This window comes from Ursus arctos, unplaced genomic scaffold (assembly GCF_023065955.2).
Source record: "Ursus arctos isolate Adak ecotype North America unplaced genomic scaffold, UrsArc2.0 scaffold_19, whole genome shotgun sequence".
In the NCBI taxonomy this organism is placed as follows: domain Eukaryota; kingdom Metazoa; phylum Chordata; class Mammalia; order Carnivora; family Ursidae; genus Ursus; species Ursus arctos.
The window spans coordinates 56940707-56958699 of NW_026622863.1; the positions used below are offsets into that span (position 1 = coordinate 56940707).

Genomic DNA, 17993 nt, shown 5'->3' on the forward strand with positions numbered 1-17993 from the left:
CTGGCTAACTGAACATTAAAAAAAAAAAAGAGTCACACGCTCTACCAACTGAGTCAGCCCGGCATCCCTAATTCTTCTTTAAATGTTTGGTAGAATTCACCCGTGAAGCCATCTGGTCCTGGGCTTTTCTTTGTTGAGAGGTTTTTGATTACCGATTCAATCTAGTTACAGGTCTATCAGATTTTCTATTTCTTCATGATCGAGTCTTGCTATATTGTGTGTTTCTAGGTATGTGTTCGTTTATCTAGGTTACCCAATTCGTTGGTGTACAATTGTTCATAGTACACTTTTTTTTTTTTAAAGATTTTATTTATTTATTTCACAGAGAGACAGCCAGCCAGCCAGATAGGGAACACAAGCAGGGGAAGTGGGAGAGGAAGAAGCAGGCTCATAGCAGAGGAGCCTGATGTGGGGCTCGATCCCATAACGCCGGGATCACGTCCTGAGCTGAAGGCAGACGCTTAACGACTGCGCTACCCAGGTGCCCCTGTTCATAGTACACTTTTATAATCTTTTTTATTTTGGTAGAATCAGTAATAATGTCCTCACTTCTATTCCTCATTTTGTAATTTGAGTCTTTTTCTTTCTTAGTTGATCTAGCTAAAAGTAGGCCAATCTTGCTGATCTTTTTCAAAGAACCAACTTTTGGCCTGGTTGATTATCTCTATTGTTGTTCCATTCCCTTCCAATCATCTCCATTTTAATCTTTTTATTTCGATCCTTCTGCTAACTTTGGGTTTGGTTTATTCTTCTTCGCCTAGCTCCTTAATATGTGAGATTAGGCGGTTTATTTGAAATCTTTCTTCCTGTTTAAGGTAAGCGTTTCCAGCTTAACATTTCTCCCTGAGCACTGCTTGCACTGCATCCCATGGGGTATGCTGTGTTTTAGTTTTCATTTGCCTGAGGTATTTTCCTAGTTTTCCTTGTGGTTTCTTCTCTGACCCCCTGGTTGTTTAGAAGCATGTTTTTTTATTTCCACATATTTAGAATTTTCCAGTTTTCCTTCTTGTCATCAGTTTCTAGTTTCATTCCACTGTGATCAGAAAAGATGCCCTGCGTCATTTCCATCTTTTCAGATTTATTCAGACTTGTTCCGTGGCAAGAGTTCTCCTCCTTCCCCTATTGCACTAATCCTCCCTTTCTTATAGCAATAATCCTTTTGAACAAAGTCTCTATCTAAAGCCATTCATTTTTGTGTGTGTGGCAGACTGAAGGATGGAGCCCAGCGTCCTCAGCCTGGCTACAGGGCCCTTGGAGAGCAGAGTTTCCAGGGGGAAAATTAACCCTGCCTCCTTCACCCCAGGTTCCCTCTATTGCAGACTGACTGTCCTTGTCCATAAAGCTGCCAGGTCAACCCCCACTTCCTTGCTTTGTACCTGATGTGATCACTACCTGGGCTGCTTTTCCTCTCCTCAGCTTGGCCAACTCCTGCCTGCCCCTCAAGGTGAAGCTTGAAAGGACTTTCTCCTCAAAAGCCTTTTCTTTCTTTCTTTCTTTCTTTTTTTTTTTTTTTAAAGATTATTTATTTATTTATTTAACACAGATAGAGACAGCCAGCGAGAGAGGGAACACAAGCAGGGGGAGTGGGAGAGGAAGAAGCAGGTTCATAGCGGAGGAGCCTGATGCGGGGCTCGATCCCACAACGCTGGGATCACGCCCTGAGCCGAAGGCAGACGCCCAACCGCTGTGCCACCCAGGCACCCCTCAAAAGCCTTTTCTAACCCTCTTCCCACCCCTAGGCAGAGGTCTGAGCTTTCGCCCTTGTGTCCTCAGACCATGGGCTCTCCTTATCTGTTACATACCCTGCGCCCATCTTTACAGGAGCCTTATCACATTGTGTTTTAATAGGCTGTGTATTTCTGTCCCTTCCCTGAACCCCACTGATGACCTTGAGCTCTTCTGAGGCAGAAACTGTGTCTTCTTCCCCTTGGTGCTCCCGGAATATAATAGGCATGCAGTCAAAGTTTGGCGAATGAAGAAATGGGGAGAAAAGTAGGGATTTCCCAAGGCTTCCCTCCTGAATGTGATGCAAAGGAACGGAAGTGGCCTGAATTGTTTTGTAACTGGCCAGAAGTGAAGTGGTGTTTGTGGTGACCCTGAAAAGAAGAACTAGAGAAAGTTGGTCATTCTGCTGAAGTATTTACATGAGTGCAGAGGAGGGTGGCCCTAACCCAGTCGTTCTCAGCCGGGAACCTTGTGTACCATCTCCCCCTCCGTGGACATTTGGCAATGTCTGGAGTCATTTTTGGTAGTTAAAAAGGGGTAGGGGAAGCTCCTTGCATCTTGTGTGGCCAAGGCCACTGGTCAAAGCACAGGACAGCCCCCCACCATGAAGAATCCTTCAGCCCTTAATGCCCAAATGTCGAGAGCACTGAGCACGTTAAACCATGCCCCAATCCAACGCACGGGAAGCTGCAGGGCTGGGGGTGGGGGTCAGGTAGGGATGGCAGGCTGTCTGAGGAGGTGGTATTTGAGCCAGATCTCCAAGGATGATTATGTGCTGCAAGGATGGAGAAAGGGGACACTATCCCAGTGAGATGGAACCGTGTGAATGAAGCATGGAGAGCACAACAGGGCATGGGATGTTCGGGGAGCGGCAAGGACATGGCTGAGGTGTGTGCGGGATGGTGGCTGAGAGAAAGGGGGGAGGCAGGTGACAGTGACATTGTGGAAATTCCCGAGTAGCTCTCACTGGAGTTGATCCCTCATGTGGAGGGGGAGGGGCAGGCACTGAAAGGCGTTTAGCAGGGGAGGGACAGGTGGGCTGATGGGGAGCCCAGGGGCTGGGAAGGTGGCTGTTCTAATGGTCCTGGGGGAGAAAGGGCAAGTGAGACCTGAACTGGGCATGCAGAGAAGGGCTCAGATAGGGAACTTGGTGACTCACGGGAATGGGCGATGAGACGGGGGAAGCGAAACAAAACCCTGGCCTTGAACACTTGAAATAGGCCTCGTACTTCTCCTTTGCTTAACTGTACATTAATGGCCTTTCCCTGGGACCACAGGGTCGGTGGCCCTCTTGATCATGGTGTGGTGGAGAACCTGACATCAGGTGTCTAAGGTTGAAGCCTAGAGGTCGTTCAACCAGTCGAATGATTACCTGGGCAGCGTTTCACCCTTGGCCGAGTGCGCTTTGACCCGTCTCCAAGAGCCAGCAGCTCACCACACGCTGGGCACAGAGGCTCCTTGCGTGCATTAATTCAGTACATTCTCGAAACCACCAAACGAGCTAGGAAATGTTATTCTCATTTGAGGGAGGAGCAAGTGGAAGCAGCAACAGGCTAAGCGGTGAACTGGGCGCTTGAATCCTGGCAGAATGACTCTGAAGAACTTAAATTGTTATTTTTTAATTAAGGGGAAATTCACGGAACATGAAATTGATGATTTTAAAGCGAACGATTTAGTGGCATTTAGAACATCCACAATGTTGGGTAACCGTCACCTCTATCTGATTCCAGAACATTTCCACCACCCCAAAGAGACACCCTACACCCACTAAACTCACCTTCTCCATAGTCCTTGGCAGCCCCTAATCTGCTTTCTGTCTCTATGAATTTATCTCTTTTACATATTTCATATAAATGGAATCATACAATAGGTGACCTTTGTCACTTAGCCTATTTTTGAGGTTCATGCATGTTCTGTGTATCAGGGTTTCAGCCCTTAATGGCTGAATAATATTCCATTATATGGATAGACCACATTTTATTCATCCATTCATCCGTTGATGGGCACTGGGTTGTTTCCACCCTTTGGCTATTATGGAGGAGCTTAAACATTTAACCACTGTCCCCTACCACCTTCACAAAGACCACTGACACTGTCTCTAGATGCTGTGATTAAAGCTATGGTGGAGAGATGAATGGGATTTGCGGGGTTCCAGAGGAGGGAGTTCCAGAGTCTTCCCCAGGATAGCAGGAAGGGGTGGAAGAAGTCTTCATGCTGGAAGTTGGGGCTTGAGTACTATTGGACCTGATAGTTGCTTCTTGGGGCACTTTATACCACGGCCAAGGGGACCTCATGGCCTCCAGCGGGGGAGGAAAAGATGCAGACTCACCAGATTCCGGAAGTGTTTCAGATAGTGGCCTCTTGGAGGAACAGCCAGACAGGAGTGTAAATTGGAGTCTACGAGATTAGAGAAGAGGAAGAGGCCTGTTTCACAAGATCCCAGTGAGTGCCAGACCAGTAATTGTGCCCCGGTGGGAAGTTGCAGTTGATGCAGACATGGGAGCTTGATGTTCTCTTTGCCAAGATGGTGGGTATCGGACTGCATGCCCTGTGGAACTTTCCCACATCCTGGATGGAGAACCGAAGGGAGAACCAGACTTGACGGAAGACATGGAGCCAGTCTGGGACGCACTGAAAGTGAGGAGACATGTCCTTCAGGGAGACACGTCCAAGAAGACGTAGGGATTTAGAGTCCAGGAGAGAGCCCTGGGCTGGAAACACAAGCTGGAGGCCCCAGCAGAGCCCAGGCAGGTCGTCCCCTTGCACTCAAGTACAAGGCATTTCAGAGGTTTACTGAGCCCGCTTCATGTGCTGTGTCCAAGGCTGGGCTCTGAAAGCACAGGGCGGGACATAGTGCTGGCCCTGCCCTGGGGGAGCTTACAGTCTGGTGGAAATCAGAGTTAGATAATTACAAGGATGATCTTTTTAAAAATCTTTTTTAAAAAATGATTTTATTTATTTATTTGAGACAGAGTGCACATGCAAGTTGGGGCGGGCAGAGGGAGAGAGAAAGGAAGAGAAGCAGACTCCCCTGAGCCCCAGGCTGGGCTTGGTCCCAACCCTGAGCTCATGACCTGAGCGGAAACCAGGAGTCCCACACTTAACCGAATGAGCCACCCAGGTGCCCCATCTTTTAAAAAAATCTTAACGTAAATTTAGTTAAGGAGAACTATTCAAACAGAGAAGGGTACAAATCACAAAGGTTTTACTCAAAAATGTTTCAGAGACTGACCAAGCAGTTAGGACCCAGATCAAGATACAGATCTTTACCGGAAGACCCCAGGAGGTCCCCACTGGCCCCTTCCTGTCGCTACCCCCCAACGGTAACCAGTATCTGGACTAATAATACCAAAGATTAGCTTTGTCTGTTTCTAAACCTTACATCAAAGATGTCACATAGTGAGGACTCTCGTGTCTGGATTCTTTCACATTATGTCTGTAAGATTCTCACACGTGGAACGGAGTTGCTGTTTGCTTCTTCCCTTGCATGAGTACTCTGCAGTCTAACTGTCTTACTGTTGATGGGCACCTGGACAGGTTCCATTTTTTCAGCCGCGGCAGCCATAGCTGCCATGAACATTCTCGTGCACATCTGTTGGACGTCTGTATGCACTTCTGCTGGATACACACCTTGGAGGGAAATTGCTGGCTCTTGTGCTCAGTGTTAGGAGAGAGTGACAAACATTTTCCCAAGGGGGTGGTGCCAATTCTCACCCCCCCCCCGACCCCCAGCAACGTATGAGACTTCCTGTCGCTCCAGTCTTCAGAAACACTTGATATTCTTGTTCAGGGGCCATGGTAATCTTCCCTGTATCTTTCCAATTTTAGGGTATGTGCTGGGACACCTGGGTGGCTCAGTCGTTAAGCGTCTGCCTTCAGCCCAGGGCGTGATCCCAGGGTCCTGGGATCGAGCCCCGCGTCGGGCTCCTCTGCTGGGAGCCTGCTTCTTCCTCTCCCACTCCCCCTGCTTGTGTTCCCTCTCTTGCTGTGTTTCTCTCTGTCAAATAAATAAATTAAATCTTAAAAAAAAAAAAAGGATCTGTGCTGCTGAAGCATACTTGATATTCTTCAAGAAAAAAATTTTATTGTGGCAAAGTAGACATAACATAAAACTGTGCACTGTTTTGAATGTATAATTAGTGGCATTCAGTGCATTCACCTTGTCCAACCATCGCCATCATCCATCCCTGGATGGATGAAATTCTGTACCCGTTAAATATTAATTGTCCATCCACTCCCCCTGCCTCCAAACCCCTTGGTAACCACTATGATTTACTCCTTTTTGTTGTGGTAAAAAAAAAAAAAAAAAAAAACCACATACATAAAGTTTACCATCTTAAATATTTTTAAGTGTATGATACAGTAGTGTTAATTACATGCTCGTCATTAAGCTCTAAGAAGCTTCATCTTACAGAACTGAAGCTCTGCCTACTGAACAGCGGCTTCCTACTTTCCCTTCCCTGTGCCCTCTCTACCTTCTGTTTCTAAGAATTTGATTGCTTTAGATCCTGGATATAACTGGAATCAGGCAGTACTTGTCCTTTGGTGATGGCTTATTTCACTTAGTGTAATGTCTTCAACACCTGATGTTCTTGATACTGTTTTTATTATTTTAGCCACACTGTTTGTTTGTTTATTTATTTATTTATTTATTATTTTAATTTATTTATTATTAATTTTATTTTATTTATTATTTATTATTTATTTTATTTTTATTTTTTATTATTTTAGCCACACTGTAAATAATAATAATTTTATTATTATTTAGCCACATACTGTTTTTATTATTTTAGCCATGCCGTGGCCCGGCGTGGGGGTCTTTACTCGCATTTTCTTGACAGCTACTGACATTACGCAACTTTCCATATGCCTATGGGCCCTTTGAATATCTCGCTTTTTTATTGGGTTGTCTGCCTTTGTCTTATTGATTTTTGGAAGATCCTTATGTATTCTTTTTATACTATGGATGAATCCTTTGTTCGATACGTGTATTGGGAAATATCTACTCCTGCTGGAGAGTTACATTGAGAAATAGATTTACTTTTAAAAAGAATACATGACACCCCTCCCCCAAAAAAGAAGAAAGAAAACAAAAGACAAAATAATACATGTTCCAAAGCTGATATGTCCCTCCATCCTGAGGTAAACGTCACACATAAGGATATACTGAACAACGCCAGTGGTGCATTTTTTCCCACTGAACCACGTGCCCATTCTACAGAGGAGGAAACACAGGGAGGAAGCACAGGGAGGTGAGGTGGCTTGCCTGATGGTTGAACTCAGGAATCTAACTGTGACTTTCTGCCACTCCAACAAATGTCACATTCCCATTTATAAGCTTTGGCTCAGAGAGCTGTCAAGTCTTAAGGACTCAGTGCCTGACGTGCATTTCTTCAGAGATGTCCCGTCCGGGCTCCAGTCAGAGCTGGCCCTCCTGGAGGCAGGGGGCGGGTTAGGGTCATCATTTCTGGATCTTGATCTCTGCGTATTCAGTGGTCTCCTGGTCCTGGAAGTTGTGTGGCTTCAGCCCGTGGAAGCTGAGGTTGGCGTAGTGGATCTCCTGCTCGTTCTCTGACGGGGAGGTGGCCACAGCTGGAGGCAGGGGGTCTGAGTGTCTGTCTGACCAGGGTTTGCTCAGGTGATCCTGAGTGGAATGAGGGAAAGGCATGGAAGCTGGCCTTTGGGTCTGGAGAAGGGAAGTGGGGGCTGGGGAACACTTACCCATTTATCCACTTCATGCCCATTTCCTGAGCATTCATTCATCCATTCATTGATTCATTCATTCATTCATTCATTTCATCATAATGGCATCAAATCCGTACAACCCCCACCCCGTGGATGATGTAACTGTTATCCCCATTTTACAGATATGAAAACAGAGTAAGCAAGGTCAAGAAACTCTTCAGCACACACGATCTCTGACCTCAGACAGCCTATCAGGGCAAGGAGACAGTATCAAATTGTCACACACACACACACACACACACACACACACATGCAAATGATCTAATTGCAACTTGTGATCTGAGGCACAGAAGCCCCATCCACCAAGGGGCTCTCGGGGTGCTGGGGACAGGCCTGGGATTATTACGGGGAGGCATAATGACAGTCTGCCTGCATAGAACAGGAGAATATTTAAACTGGATCGTGAAACGTGGTTAGGGATCTGGCCAGTGTAAATGGAGAGGGTCAGAGGAAATCATGCATGCAAAGGCACAAAGTCACAGAGAACGAGCCCTGCCTGGGGATAAGGAGCTAATTTTGTGGGCAGGGGCAGGAAGTGGGCTGGAGGCTCAGCAGGGGACAGGTCACAGAACACCAGACCAAGGAAACTGGAGTACGTGTCCAGTACGGTGGCTCCTAGCCCCATGAGCCTACCGAGTACGTGAAACGTGGTGATTCTGAATGGAGATGTGCTGTGAGTGTGAAAAAAACCCTGGCTTTCAAAGACTTAGTACGAAACGAAGAAGAAGAAGGAGGAAGAATGCAGACTATCTCATTAATAATCTGTACATTGATTATTGATGATATGATGGTGAAATAATATTTTGCATATATTGGGTTAAATAATATGTACATGAAAATCGATCTCCTGCTTCTTTCTGCTTTTTAAATGTGGCTTTTAGTAAATTTTAAGCTCACAGGTGTTTGGGGAATTTCTTGCCCAAAGCTTGGGAGGAGAGGTGGAGAGGTGGAGTCTTGGAGGTGAGGCCAGTGACCCAGGGGGGAGACAGTGAGGGCTCGGCAGGGAAGGGGCTAAATGGAAAAAAAGCTTTGCTAAAAGGGAAATGGGTGGCACTTGGCCCATCACTGGCTCTGGCAGATGGAGGAGAGGGGAGAGGGAAAGGTGGCTCTTGGGTCTCTGAGTCGAGAAATCCCGTGGGAGGACCAAATTCGGGGGGGTCAGTGAGGGACTCATCTTTTGGCGTGCTGAGTGAGCCGCCCCAGGCCCCATCCCAGGAGAGGTGTCCAGGTGGGACTCCAGATAGAAAGAGATGCCCTATCCACGCACCTGGGAGACGGTATTCAAGGCCGGATGGACGCCATCCCCGCGCTCTGCTTTCTGGGTTGATTTCTGTCTGTAGGTCTTCACTCTGAGGAGAGAGATCAGGGCCTTTCAGCCTGGCTGCTCACCGCTGGGAGCCTGGACGGATGGCTGACTGAGGCAGGGCACGAAGGCTGCTGTCTGACTGCAGGGACCAGGAGGAGAACGAATGTTCCCTCCTCCCTGACAGCGGGAGCCCCGTGTGGAGAGCAGACTACTCCCAGCCTCGATGTCAGGAGGCTGGATTTCCGATGCCACTTGGACGAACTGTACCCCTCTTTGGCTGCGTCACCTTGCCATGCTTCTTCAGCTCTGGGCTTTGAGTTTGGGATATTCTTTGAGTCCCCTCCCCACCCAACCTCCTGAGGGCTTCACCCAAACCAGGCCCACCACTCACGCGAAGAAGATGATGAGGCAGAGAAAGAGAGCAAGCAGGACTGTAACACCAGCTCCCCAGATGGCCCCCTGAGTCACACCCATTGTGGGCCCTGGTCTCCCTGCAGGTGAGAGACCTAGGGTAAACTCCAGCCCCTCCACGCAGGCCCCTGAGCATCCGGCCTTCTGGAATCCATGACCCAGGGGTGTGTCCACTTCTACCCAGGACTGGCTCCTTTGCACCCCCATGTGATCCCAGCCTCCTGTTCCCCCAGCCCCTCCCTCAACCCCTCCCCCGCCAACCTACAGAGGACTCTGACCTCGAGTGCCCCTTTGCCCAAGTCAGAGCCACTTCTCTCCTCAATGTCTTCTGGGATCCTGGTTCATGCACCCCCTTCCCCGGGCATCACCCTTCATATTTCCCTGACCTGGCAGCAGCAGGACCGCCACGCTTTGTTGCCCGTGGGCGTTCCGGGCCTCGCAGCTGAGTCTGAGGCCGGAGTCCAGCGGCCCGCTGAGGCTCAGGGAGCTGTTGGCCCAGGGCCCCGCAGAGCTGGAGGTGACAGTCCAGGAGGCATTGCTGTGGTTCCCCTCCAGCAGCCCCTCCCCCAGCCGCCAGCGCAGGGTGGGGGCGGGCTGGGCTTGGGAGGAGCAGTGGCAGTGCAGCCCCTCGCCCTCCCAGGAGCAGGAGGGGGGGAGCAGCCGCGGGGGATCTGCGGGAAGACAGGAGAGGGATCAGAGGAGGCCCCGCTCCCTAGGGCCCAGGCCTCCTTCCCAGGCGTGTTCCAACTCACTCTTCACAAGGAGGTTCAGGGATGCTTCCAGGGAGCCCAACAGGTGCTGGGCTCGGCAGACATATCTCCCATGGTCCTCCAGTTCCACCCGGGGCAAGTCCAGGACCCCAGGATTTGAGGGTTGTGAGGGCTGCAGGATCAGGCTACCCCGGGTCCAGCTCACCCTGGCAGGAGGGCTGCTGTCGTCGACGCAGACCAGGTGCAGGGACTGGCCCTCCTGGACTGGGAGAGATGAACCGTTGCCCAGAGCCTCAAGTCCTGGCAAGACAGAAAGAAAGCTAAGCCCTGGCCCTCACTAGGAGTGTTCTCTCTCTGTCTCTGTCTCTCTGTCTCTCTTCCTCACATCATGTAAATCTGTTTCGGTCGGTCAGCCGAAGGGGTCAGGGCTGAGAACAGGCACCACAGCCTTTCCAAGAGGCCCGTGTGCATTCTGTCTTTCTCTAAGCTCACTAAGACCTGTCTAATTTAGTTGTGTCTGAGAGCTCACAGTCTTGTGAGCGAGAATCAGATGTCATAGAACAGCACGATGTGTTTTGCGATGGGGGTACATTGTGCTGGGGGAACCCTAAGGATGGGAGGGCTTCCTGGAAGGCTTCCTGGAGGAGGAGAGGCTAAAGTGGCGCATGAGAGGCGCCGGGAGCTGGCCCGGAAGGACATTGCTGGAGGCAGGTGCAGAAAGTGCAGCTATGGGCAGGGCGCGAAATGACGCTGCATGCTCGGGGAAGAGCAGATAAAGTCTGTAAGGCTCGAGCGAATGTGTATGTTTGAGAGTATTGATATGACACTACTGAGGATTCAAAAATACTAACAGGTTGGGGAAAGACAGAGGTATGAAAGGAAATACTGATGCGTGTAACAGTGGTTTACTGCTATGTGTTTAACTAGCTCACTGGGGAGGGGGAGGGGAGGAAAAAGAAAGTCCCGATTTGTCAATTTCCTTGGCGTAAATACTTCCCTCTTAGCCGATTTTCAGCACCCAACTAGATGTCATTGAACCCAGAACTGGGAAAACACAGACACAATTGGGTCTCGCCAGCCAGTGTAAGCCAACGCCTCCCCTCAAAACACCATGTTTTTGTCAAACAAAGTCACCATAAGCTAAGTCAAAAGGCCATTATTAAGTTGGAAATAAATCCTTTCCACTAACACACAGCTGATTTCCTTAATGTAAAAAGCACTTCTTCAAAGCATTAAGAAAAGGTCCACAAAGAAATACAAATGACTCTTAAACGTAATGAAAGATACACAACCTGTTTACAAAAGGCAAGTTTAAATGACAGTGAATTCACTTAAGAGATGGGCAAGGATGAAAATGTTCAGCAGGTGGGGATTAGAAACAGAACGACTTCCGTGCAGCGTGATTTGGCAGTTTTCTGTAGAAATGACAAACATACCTTTGATTTGGGACTTTTTGGGAAATTATCTTACAGACATGTGCACATGTATGGGGAATGTTTATACAAGTTATATATACAAATATACAAGTATTATTTGCCTTAACAAAACTCTGGAAACACCATGGCTTTCCACCAATGGGGACTCATGAAGTGGTTTCTAGTATAATATACTTCTAATTGGAAGACCACGGAGTCCTCAGTAAGAATGAAGTTTTCCTGTGTACTCATAGAGACAGCACTGTACCAACGTCACTTACTTAGTTGGGACAAATGCTTCACGGACGTGTTAAGACTTTTAATGACAAGGGAAGCTAGACAAGGGCTTTATGGACACTCTCTGTAGTATGTAAACCTAAAATTACTCCACCATGAAAAGTTTATTAAAAAATAATAGCTAAGTGAGGGGCACCTGAATGGCTCAGCCAATTAAGCGATCAAGTTGATTTAAGCTCAGATCTTGATCTCAGGGTTCTAGAATCAAGCCAAGCCCCACGCATCGTCAGGCTCTGGGCTCCGTGGGCAGTCTGCCTGGAGATTCTCTCTCTCTCTCTCCCTCTGCCTCTCCCCCCCCTCAAACGCACGTGTGTGCACTCTCTCTCTAAAGTAAATAAATAGGGGTGCCTGGGTGGCTCATTCGTTGAGTGTCTGCCTTCAGCTCAGGACGTGATCCCAGCGTTCTGGGATCGAGCCCCGCATCGGGCTCCTCCGCTGGGAGCCTGCTTCTTCCTCTCCCACTCCCCCTGCTTGTGTTCCCTCTCTCTCTGGCTGTCTCTCTCTCTGTCGAATAAATAGATAAAATCTTTAAAAAAATAAAGTAAATAAATAACCCTTTAAAAAATAATAGCAAAGTGAAATAAGTCAACTGGAAGAAAGACAAATACCAGGTGATTTCACGTATATGGGGAATTTAAGAAACAAAACAAACGAGCAAAGGCAAAAAAGAGAGAGAGAGAAATCAAGAAACAGACTCAACTATACAGAACAAACTGATGGTTACTGGAAGGAAGGGAGTGGGGGGATGGGGAAATAGGTAGAGGGGAATGAGGAGGGCACTTGTAGAGATGAGTCCCAGGTGACGTAAGGAAGGGATGAATCACTATGCTGTGCACTTGAAACTTCGGTTGCACTGTACGTTCACTAACGGAATTTGAATTAAAACTTAAAAAAATAGGGGCGCCTGGGTGGCACAGCGGTTAAGCGTCTGCCTTCGGCTCAGGGCGTGATCCCAGCGTTCTGGGATAGAGCCCCACATCAGGCTCCTCCGCTGGGAGACTGCTTCTTCCTCTCCCACTCCCCCTGCTTGTGTTCCCTCTCTCGCTGGCTGTCTCTATCTCTGTCGAATAAATAAAAATAAATAAATCTTTAAAAAAAAACTTAAAAAAATAATAAAGGTACAGAGCGGTGCCTATAGCATGGTGTGTATGTATGTGTGTGTTTTTAAATGTAGATGCATAGGTTGTATTCGGAAAAAAACACCAAGAGGGGAGGTACACAGGTACCGAACACTATTTTATTCTTATTCTTTGCTGGGGGCTGGATCGTGTTCCCTTCAAGCTCCTATGTCCAAGCCCTAACTTCCAATATGGTGGTATTTGGAGGCATCTGGATGGACCCTTGGGAGGTGATTAGGGTTCAATCTGGGAGGTGATTAGGTAAAAAATCTTTTTAAATATTTTATTTATGTGTCGGAGAGCGAGCGAGCGCACAAGCAGGGGGAGCAGCAGGCAGAGAGAGAAGCAAGCTCTCTGCTGAGCAAGGAGCCAGATGCAGGACTCGATCCCAGGACCCTGGGACCATAACCTGAGCCAAAGACAGACGTTTCACCGACTGAGCCACCCAGGCGTCCCTGGGTTAGTGCTCTTATAAGAAGAAAACACCGCCAGGAAGCAGCTGTTTACCAGGGAGTGAGCTCTTACCAGGAGCAAATAGGCTGGCACCTTGACCTTGGACCTGCCTCCGGAAATGTGAGGGATGAATGTCTGATGCTTCAGCCCCTCAGTCTGTGGCATTTTGTTACGGCAGCCCGAGCAGACCGAGACACATGTTATGCTTACTGTTTTCAACAATAACATTATAGTGTGGAAGGGAATTGTAGGAGCGGGCAGGGTCCGGGTCCTCCGGGGAATGGGGCAAGGTTTGGGAGGAGAGCGTAGCTGGGGCACGGGGGACGGCCACCCCCATCAGGCATGGAGGTCACGCAACACCCTTGAGAGCCGGGTCAGCGGTTGGGAGGGGCCAGTGTGTTAGCGAAGGAGCCAGTGGGGTGCTCCCCACCTCTGCTGCCCCCACACCTGGTCTGAGCCCTTCTCCCACCCGAGTTCTGAAACCCCAGCTCTGCTCTGAAGGGTGCAGACAGACGCCACTTGCACCACAGCCCGAGAGGAGAGGTTGTACCCTACCTGGACCTTCTCCTCGCAATACGCTGATGGTCACGTTCTGGGGCGCATCTGGACAGACAGACGTCAATGTTTTCAGAGGCAGGAAGGGGAGCATTGGCCCTTTCCCCCCAGAAACTTCAGAAATGGGAAAGGGCCAATGGGTGTTTTCTTTCCTTCCTCCCCAGGATTCTAGCCCCTGCCGCCCCCTCCCCAACACCCCCAGCCCTCAGGGACCCTGGCGTCCCGGCCTGGCTCTCACAGGACACGTCGAGCTGGATGGTCTTCTCCGTGCTCACACCAGCTCCGGGGAAGGTCACTTGACAGGTAAGGTTGGTGCCGTGGTCCTGGGGCCTCAGGGTGAGGGTGAGCACGGGGGACTGGGGAGTCTTGGAGCCCCTGGAGGTGAGGGCCTCCCCGGTCCAGGAGAAGGTGGGCGGTGTCCCCCTCTCACAGGCCCATGGCACGCTACAGGTAATGTTCTTGGGGTGGCCAGATTCTAGGAGCTCCTGGATGTGGATGTCAGGTGTCTGTGTCTGAGCTGAGGAGGAGAGAGCCAGAGATCCTGGAGGGGGACCCTGAGGGTGCCCCTAGAAGCAGCCTCTACCTCAGGCCAGCCGTCTCCTCCCCAGCCAGCATGGAGAGCAGGGGTCCCTTCCCAGCCCTGCCCCAGGGGCCCTCAGGATCCATGCATGGGACATGTGTCCTCTCCTTGACCCCACTCCTTACCGGCCACGCGCACGGAGAGCTGGTTCTGTAGGTAAGTATATTTCACATAAGACCCTCTCTCCACCCTAAAGAAGTATGTCCCGTAGTCCTTTCTCCGTGCGTCTCTGATGTCCAGGGAGCAGTTGTAGTCCCGGGGGTCCCCGAGGAGGTGGAATCGGCCCCGGCTCTCCTCCTGCACTTCTGGATCTGGGTCGTTTGTGGCCACGAGAACACGCTGGCTGTAATCACTCCCTTCCCGGAACCAGTAGCCATAAGCTGGGTCATCGTCGGTGTATCCACGATCGGGGTGGGAGAATCTGCAGGGCACACGCACACACAGGCCCTCCTGTACCGTCACGGTCTCCTGCACTTGCAGCCGGAATTCTGAGTCCTGAGCCAGGGACCCTGCGGGGAATCGAGGGTCAGCGGCAGCCCCCGCCCGCCGGGCCCCGCCCCTCGGCCCACTCACCTGCCCACAGCAGGGACAGCAGCAGTGGCAACAACTTCGGGGCCAGAGTCATGGTGCTTCGCTGTCACAGGACAGAGAGGAAGCCCCAGTAGGAAGGCCAGGGCTAATGTCTGGAAGGTAACTGACCACAGAAGAGGAAGTTGGTGCTAGCATGCTGCTGATGACAGCATAGACCTTGAAGATTAACCCCTTCTACTTTCCAGATGGGGTCCCAGCCATCCACCGCCCCCCGGTCCCTGTCTGTGGCCTCAGTTCCCACCAGGAAGGCAGGCACTACCTGGCCAATTACAGCTTCTAGAAGCCCCAGAGGGTCAGTCCTGCCAGTTGTGGGACACAGGAGGGGTGAGCAGGGGAACTTGAGGCATGAAAGATGGGGACAGTTCCCCCCCACCCCGGGTGTAGGAGGTCATGTGTAATTAATGAATGAGCACAACACCCGCATCATGAAGACTGTCTCCTTGCAGGGCCGTGGAGTCAAAGCGGAGATGGACAGACTCTGTCTCTGTTCCTGAGAACTTCCCTAACACCCGAGGAGACAGAGACACTCCAGGCCGTGCCAGCTGCTGTTGGTCCAGTGTGAGCTGGTGGAAGCACAGGTTGGGGCTTGTGGGAAACACCATTGCTCTGTGCGGCCAGAAGGTGAGTTCCCAGATATGCACGGCCAGAGTGGACGGGGACCAGGGCTCCCAGGGCTCTTGCTGACCAGCTCACAGCCCCCTGCTCCAGACATCCCTGGTGCTGCCCGCACAAGGCTACAGGGCATTTGCAGCAAGATGATAACACAGCATGATGTTGAGGGAGAATGCCCAGCCATGCCTGGCCCTCCTCCCCTCCCGCCTCAGTTTCCCCAGCGGTCACATGGAGGGATCGCAATACTCAATTCTTGTCTGTGGGAGAATAGGAGGAGAGCAGTGGGCACTTTCTGCAGACTTGGGTATGGCCATCCTGCACATCAAATGTCTGGCCCTGCCCGTTCCTCAGTGGTCACTCTGAGTCCTGCCTTCGGTAAGGAGTTCCTGGTGGACGGCTCTGCCCTAGGGCTCCCTCATCTGAGGCCTGCAGCGAAGGGATCATGTGTACCAGATGGCTCTAGCTCGGGCCTGTCTCCGTCACTGTGCTGTCTTGGGAAGCGGTTTAACTCTGTGCGTAGCTGGATGCCTGTACTCACGGGGTGCTACGGGCTGAATTGTGTCACCCTAAAATTCATATTTTCATTTCCTAACCCTCAGTACCTCCAAACATGACAGTCTTTGGACAGAAGGTCTTTAAAGAGATCATTAAAGTAAAATGAGGCCATTGGGGTGGGGTCCATTCCAACAGGACTGGTGCCTTTCTAAGAAGAGGGGATTAGGAGGGATGCCTGGGTGGCTCAGTCGGTTAAGCGTGTGCCGTCGGCTCAGGTCATGATCCCAGGGTCCTGGGGTCGAGTCATGCATTGGGCTCCCTACTCAACGGGGAGTCTGCTTCTCCCTCTCCCCCGGCTCATTCTCTCTCTCTCTCTCTCTCTCTCTCACTCACTCAAAAGTAAATAAAATTAAAGAAAAAGAAGAAGGAGGAGGAGGAGGAGGGGAAGAAGAAGAGGGGATTAGGACACAGACGTGTACAAACAGGAGACCACATGAGCAGGGGGGAACCAGCCACCTATAGACCAAGGAGAGAGGCCTCAGAAGGAACTAGTTCTGTCCACAATGTCTAGCCTCCAGAGCTGCGAGCAAATGAACTTCTGTTAGTTAAGCCACCGGGTCAATGTACTTTGTTATGTTAACCCCAGTAAACCGATGCACGGGGTTTTCGAGGAGATGGACGTGTTCATACAGGTCAAGTGCTCCGTGCGGGCTGGTGCGGCCCACCCTGGACACAGTCCACACAGTGGCCAGTGGCCAGTCTGTAGGATGGGGTCACCCCAAGGACGGAGAAGGGAAGGGACGAGTTTGGTAATTGGAGGAAACATCTGCTTCACTTTTGGCTCTGATCTCTGCCTTGCTCTGACTTAGCCCCGGGCACACTTCCGCTTCTGTCCGCAGGACAAGACAGTGTCCATGGGCCTCTGCTCCAGCTGGCCCCTCTGCTGGCTGAGCCCGTCCTGCTGCAGCCTGGGCGCCTGTCTCCCATCTGCTGAGCGGTGGGTCCTGGGGGCTGGGCTGAGGTAAGGCTGACCCTGGTCTATTGGTCTATTTGGCCTGAGAACCAGGGCCCCAGGCCTCCCAGGGCAAAGCTCCCAGCGTGAGGAGCCAATGGCTAACATCTCGTCTTGTGTGGCTGTGGTGTAAGTATGTGTGAGTGTGTCTGTTGTGTTTGTGTATCTGTGGCACGTGTGTCTGTGTGGATGCATGTGTGTTTGTGTCTGCGGTCTTTATGCGTGTCTGTGGTGTGTGTGTATTTCTTTGGTCTGTGTACCTATGTGTGTGTGTGCTGTGTTTGTGGTCTGTGTGTACATGTCCGAGCTGTGTGTGTGTGTGATTTCTCTGTGTGTATTTTGAGGTGTGTCTGTGTCTCTGTGTGTGTGTGTCTGTGTGTATGTTTGAAGTTCACGTGTGTCTGTAGGTCTGTGTCTTCTGTGTGTGCACATTGGAGTTGCGTGTCCGTGTCCACATAGGTACCTGTGGTGTGTGTGTATGTGTGCACACTCAAATGTCAATTTCTCAATGACAACATCCATGCACGACACATTGACGAGTATAAACCATTTCATATTCCCTCTGTATCTTTCTCTATTGTTGTTCTTCAAACTCCTTATCACAAATCAAAGTAACATATAGTCTAGGGGCGCCTGGGTGGCGCAGTTGTTAAGTGTCTGCCTTCGGCTCAGGGCGTGATCCCGGTGTTCTGGGATCGAGCCCCACATCAGGCTCCTCTGCTGGGAGCCTGCTTCTTCCTCTCCCACTCCCCTGCTTGTGTTCCCTCTCTCGCTGGCTGTCTCTCTCTGTCAAATAAATAAATAAAATCTTAAAAAAAAAAAAGTAACATATAGCCGACTTAATTATTCTTGGTCTCTGCTGCCGTTAAAATATAAGCTTCACAAGGGATCTGGTATCTCTCATTTACTGCTGAATCCACTCTGGCTAGAAAAATGCTTGGCATACATTAGGTGATCAACGAATATTT

The 17993-nt window shown here is 50.2% G+C and overlaps 1 protein-coding gene and 1 pseudogene across 1 annotated transcript; both read right to left on the reverse strand.

Annotated features, from left to right (window-relative positions):
• Window positions 1-5469: 5469 nt before the first annotated feature.
• LOC113247347 (U6 spliceosomal RNA) lies at window positions 5470-5570 on the reverse strand (annotated as a pseudogene).
• An 841-nt stretch (window positions 5571-6411) lies between these two features.
• LOC113247343 (sialic acid-binding Ig-like lectin 5) lies at window positions 6412-14950 on the reverse strand. Its single transcript, XM_026488340.4, has 9 exons — window positions 14889-14950; window positions 14441-14824; window positions 13974-14252; window positions 13736-13783; window positions 9940-10197; window positions 9574-9858; window positions 9168-9267; window positions 8738-8819; window positions 6412-7369 (listed from the first exon to the last, which is right to left on the reverse strand). The coding sequence occupies exons 1-9, from the start codon at window positions 14938-14940 to the stop codon at window positions 7187-7189; spliced, it is 1671 nt and encodes a 556-aa protein (XP_026344125.3). The 5' UTR covers window positions 14941-14950; the 3' UTR covers window positions 6412-7186.
• Window positions 14951-17993: the final 3043 nt, after the last annotated feature.

Excerpts from the sequence above, each read along its gene's own strand:
- LOC113247343 (XM_026488340.4), bottom strand. The coding sequence starts at position 14,940 with ATGACTCTGGCCCCGAAGTTGTTGCCACTGCTGCTGTCCCTGCTGTGG. Across the intron at positions 14,825-14,888 it reads GCTGTCCCTGCTGTGGGCAG|GGTCCCTGGCTCAGGACTCA; the intron begins GTGAGTGGGCCG and ends GATTCCCCGCAG. Across the intron at positions 13,784-13,973 it reads CATCCAGCTCGACGTGTCCT|ATGCGCCCCAGAACGTGACC; the intron begins GTGAGAGCCAGG and ends CTGTCTGTCCAG.